The sequence below is a fragment of the Coregonus lavaretus genome (assembly GCF_964263955.1).
Source record: "Coregonus lavaretus genome assembly, chromosome: 1".
NCBI lineage: Eukaryota > Metazoa > Chordata > Actinopteri > Salmoniformes > Salmonidae > Coregonus > Coregonus lavaretus.
Window position 1 is genome coordinate 63,493,686 of NC_139988.1, and position 5,259 is coordinate 63,498,944.

At 38.0% G+C, this 5,259-nt stretch overlaps 1 protein-coding gene across 1 annotated transcript; it reads right to left on the reverse strand.

Annotated features, from left to right (window-relative positions):
* Positions 1-944: 944 nt before the first annotated feature.
* Positions 945-3,611, reverse strand: dlx3b (distal-less homeobox 3b). Its single transcript, XM_084159249.1, has 3 exons — positions 3,094-3,611; positions 2,087-2,271; positions 945-1,716 (listed from the first exon to the last, which is right to left on the reverse strand). The coding sequence occupies exons 1-3, from the start codon at positions 3,434-3,436 to the stop codon at positions 1,405-1,407; spliced, it is 840 nt and encodes a 279-aa protein (XP_084015375.1). The 5' UTR covers positions 3,437-3,611; the 3' UTR covers positions 945-1,404.
* Between the last annotated feature and the right edge of the window lie 1,648 nt (positions 3,612-5,259).

Below are 5,259 nucleotides of genomic sequence, written 5' to 3' on the forward strand. Positions count from 1 at the left end.
TTATTATGGAAAATACGATATGTTATCTATTGCACAAAAGTTATTTTATGAAATATCTGTGGCATCTTGTCAATATATTACATTGGTGACAGTTTTATTTACGAAACGTGATGATTGATGTTGAATTTTGCTTATGAGATTATATGGTCCTCTTATCTTTTTTCTTCAAAATAAAATGTAATAATTCAAGATGTAATTGGTTGAATTTCCTATAGGTCTGTGCAGATGCACGCACGCAATGCAAACACACACACACACACACACACACACACAAACACACACACACGCCTTAAATGTACAATGAAGTATACAGTCGTCCTCAAAATGTGTTATCACCTGTTGACTGAATCTAGAGATAACACAACCAAGGCTTTCCTGAATTACTCCAGCAAAGAATGGGTTAAAAATATTTGGCACATTTTCTATCCTCTGATTCTCTTGTTTTGTGTCTATGAGTGTGTGGGTGTTTGTGTGTGTGTGTATCCCTGAGGCAACAGCCTCCGTCGGCTGTATTCTTTCTTGTTATCTGGCAACAGAATACTAGTAAAATAAAGCGACTCCATGATGTCTGCTTGCCATTCGCCTCCTACAGCCTCTTTGTACGCAGCCCAAAAACCAAACCTGGACCTATACTGACTGCATCAAGCTTCAGGGAGGCAGGCAAGCTGTCACACAGACAGATGTAACCCCTTCCGGGTGTTGGCCATAAAATATTTGGTGCAACACTCAGCAATGAAGAAAACAATTACATAAATTAAACATTTACGAGATACATCAACAAATCTCAGATATGCTTAGAATTAAGCTGCCATGTTTGTTCTATTTTTTGTGTCTGTTATTTCCTGTCGACTGGACCAGCGAAACACAGAAGAAATATGATATATTTATTTAGAAGTGATTAAAGTGAGGTAAAACGTTGAAAAAAATTGCCATCAGTTCAAAACACAATATTCAATTGATATCTTTATTCTTTTTGACAGAAAGGCAATAATAACATACTAATTACAACGTGAATATAAAAGGTTCGCAGCACCACAGTGCGGTATTTCCATTCCAAACAAATATGATCTTAGTGGTTCTGCTTTCTATTAACACCTATGTACAGCCTTCTACATTTTGTACAAATCTATATAAATTATGACCTGAGTTTCTGACTCATGCTCTGCAAACACATATCCACGATTTAATATGGATCAACTGAACAGTTTTGTCATTATTCTTCCCGTGGTAGGTAAGCTAGCCTACAGTAAAAATGGGTTACACAGCGTTTCAGGGAAATACCTACTTTCACCTTTGTCAGGTCTACGTCCAAAACAAGCCAGCGCCAGCTTATACTTTTTAGAGCTCTGTAAAGTTCAGTTGATGTGGAAGGGCCTCGTATTACAACTCTATGTTTAGTCTTTTTTAATAAACAGCCCCAACGCTTTGCTGTGGTACTGGGTGATGCACTGCGCCGGGGTGCTGTAGATGCGATCCCTGTTGGTACCAGTGGTTGTTATAATCCTCCAGGTAGGGGGGCGACGAGCTGCGGGGCGGCTGCGGGACCTGGGACCTGCTGGGCGGGTTAGTGAGAGAGTTATTGTCCCAGACCGTAGGCGATGGCGGGGAGTTGCACGTCATGGAGTCGCTGGCATTTGGGCTGTGGTCAAGGGGAATCTCGCCGTTCTTATAAAGCTTCTTGAATTTGGACCTCCGGTTTTGGAACCAAATCTTGACCTGTTAGGAAAGAGATGTTATTAGCATGAAAGTCATGTTCAAACAATGAAAATCGTAATTTTGATAATAGCCTAAATAACTAGTATCGTTTTCAAAGAGGAAAATATTATTTCAACAAAACATCTGCATTTAAAACAATCATAGCATCAGCAGGCCTAGGCCTACATATAAAAGTAGGCCTACAGGCCCACATTATAAGGACACCTGGCTCAAGAAAACACATAAAAAACGTTTTTGTGTGAACTTTTGTTGTCGTTGCCAATATTCAAATGCAATATCTTAATAAACTATGCTTTTTATTTTTATTTTTTATTTTTTACAATACAATGAAAAAATAGCGATGGCTTCCTATGAATAATTTGATATTTACCTGTGTCTGTGTCAGACCGAGTTGAGCAGCAAGTTCGGCTCTCTCGGGGAGGGCGAGGTACTGCGCTTTCTGAAAACGTCTCTGCAACGCTGCTAGTTGGTAGCTGGAGTAAATTGTTCTCGGCTTGCGGATTTTCTTTGGTTTTCCATTCACCATACGAACTTCAGGCTCGGGTTCTTCTTTCACTTTAAAGAAAGAAGCAACAATTGTATTGTTAGTTCTCAGTATCATTTTATGAAAAACATTTAACAATGCCAAAACAATGTAATAATAATAATGATAATAATAATAAGTTATCATCATTATACATTTCATGTTATTATTGTGATAATATATTATTACTATTATCATTATTACATTGTTATATGCTAGTTGAAGTAGCAATAGCAATATTTCCATGTTGCAATGCTAAAAGATATGGAAAAAGTCTCGATCATGCTCAGCCTGCTATAATAACCTCAAGAGTCGGTCAACATTTTATATAATACCTAAATATATGGCAAGTGATTCGCAGACAGTTGCTATCACTGCAATTACTAACCATAATGGTTTATGACTAGCTGTTAATAACTGGCTATATTCTTAATCAAAGGCTATCAATCAGCACATTGGTTCCAACTTCAGTATTGTAGTTTTACTCTATAGTAACATGTAATAAATCCCACCTATAGAAAATAGAATTTTAACAGTTGAAATGAATTATATATCTGAAACCCAAATATGACTATGATAGAGCAGGCCCTTTAATTGTTTTCGCTATCTCTGCTATCTCCTTCTATTTCGATTAACTGCAATAGTCAACCAATATATGTTACGCAAATGTTTCTCAGATAGAGCAAACCTATACAACATAAAACTACCCAAGAAGCTACACTAATGTTTTTTTCAGAGTATGTGTGTAGCCTATCCTCTCTCTCTTTACGCATACACGGAAACAATTCAGTGAGTCAACTTCGAAATGAGGCAAAATATAACACAGAAATAATTCAAATATTGTTCAGTATTACCTGAGCTTTGAGGTGAAGCCTGCAGATTATCTCTGTTGTAATGTCCATATTGTCTGTAGCTATTTGTGTAAGGGTATTCAGACTTGGTGGGATAAACTCCCGCACCACCCATTCCATTCAGATTAAATTGGTGATGGTAGGCATTCATTTGTTGCCCGTATGTTTGACTCTGGTAATATTCGTGATGGCTGTGAGTCGTTTGTCCACTGTAGTAGCCCATGTCCGTGACTGAGGACTCGGGAAGAGTCGGAGAGTCCTTGGAGCTCGGATGGCAACTCATAGATCCGGGGAGATCGGTCAAAATGCTCGCTATCTTCTTTTCATAAATCTGTCCACTCATCATGGGTCGCAGCCCTCTATAGACAAGAAAGTCCACGATAATTCGTAAATACAGAAAGTTTGTGCAGTAGTGTTAAAATAAATTGCAGTGAAGAGATGTAGTCAGATGTGCGCCCTAAACGCAAGTCCTTGGAGAGCAAGTCCTCAAACTCTCCTAGCTGTAGTAACTCAGTTGTGGCAGCGCTCTACCCCGGTGAAAATGAATTATAGAGCGCTGGGTTGGATACTGCGTTTTCATTGGCTCCAGTCAATACTTTATTTCCTCTCCCTTTTGTCCTCAAGGCGAAATGGTTGCGCTCAGTACGTAAAAACCTACCCTTGGCCAAAAGTGCCTAAACACGCATGCCTTTTGGCGCGTAAAGTCTGGCTTTTTGAGACAAGTTAGCGTTATTTAGCTGTTGACAGCATCACTCCAAAGCATAGCAAAAAAGCTATAAACAAACTTTGCATGGCTTCTTGAGTGATTCTGTGCTTTGTTTGAAATGGAGCTCAAAGAGTACTGGCACTATTGTGGCCTACTACGTATCCCACTGTAGCTAGAACGTTTGTCTCATTCCTTGTCCTTATTCTTGAGAAGAGCTAAGATACAGAGTTACGACAACGTATTTACTTGTTCAAAGGGTCCAAACTGTGCCCCTAGTCTATCCATTCTAATTCAAAATTAGAAGAGATCAAAAGGATAAGGAAACCATTCCATTGACTGGCTTTGGGGTAATTATTTTGTTGTGTGTGTGTGTGTGTGTGTGTGCATGTTCCAAAATCTATGTAAGTCTCCAAAAACAACAAACTGTTACTGTTATTGTCATTCTGTTAAAGGAGTGCTCATCAAAAATTATATGAAGTAGATGCATGAAGTAACATTACTTCCAGGTTCTGTCGTTTTTTGGTGATATTGTCATCATCCATGGTCTTTAGTCTACCCCAAGGTTCTAGTCATTTTGAAAACCTTCCATGATATTCTACGCAATTTAAAAATAATTAAAGAAACACTCAAACAAAAAATGTCTTTATTTTTTAAATTATTAGTTATTCTGGTGAGCGAATGTTGAAAGCATGGGCAACACTGCTCCCTAGTGTATGGTTTAATGATTGTGGCAAAAGTTGATGTGCTGATATATACATATATATATATATATATATATATATATATATATATATATATATATATATATATATATATATATATATATATATATTGCGATCTGTAAGAGGGATAATTAATTACTTTATATAGCTGCTTTAATTCTAGGAAACTCGTCACCAAAGAAGAATACTTACATACTTAGTCTTCCTCGTCCCGAGTGGGATATAAGGACACAACAATCTTCTGCCACTGGAGTTTGTCTTTGGCCACAGATTGTGCCCTGTCCCATGGAATACAGCCAGCAAGACCTGATCAGAGACAACCTACAGGTAATGTATGTCAGTTTTGAGATTAGAGAACATCATTGTAGTGCTACAGACCATCCAACAGGTGGCGTACATGTCACATCTTTAAGCTTTACAACTCTCTCTCGCACACACACAGGCACGCAAGCACACACACCCAAAGACATTGTATATTGTATTCACATGCCTACTATGGTTTCTGGTGGAATGTTGTGTTATCTAGATCTGATGTCATGAAGGCTTCTGCTGGAATGGTTAGAGAACAGAAGCAAATGAAAGATTCATTGTTAGTAAGTATCCTAGGCAGACATTATTTTCTGAATTTCCTTTGTACAGTAGACCAAGCTGCAGAATATACTCTCACAACAACTATATATATCACGGTAAAAAGTAGCTTCAAGGAAGTATTTTGTACTTCCCTAGGGTAATGTGTTAAAC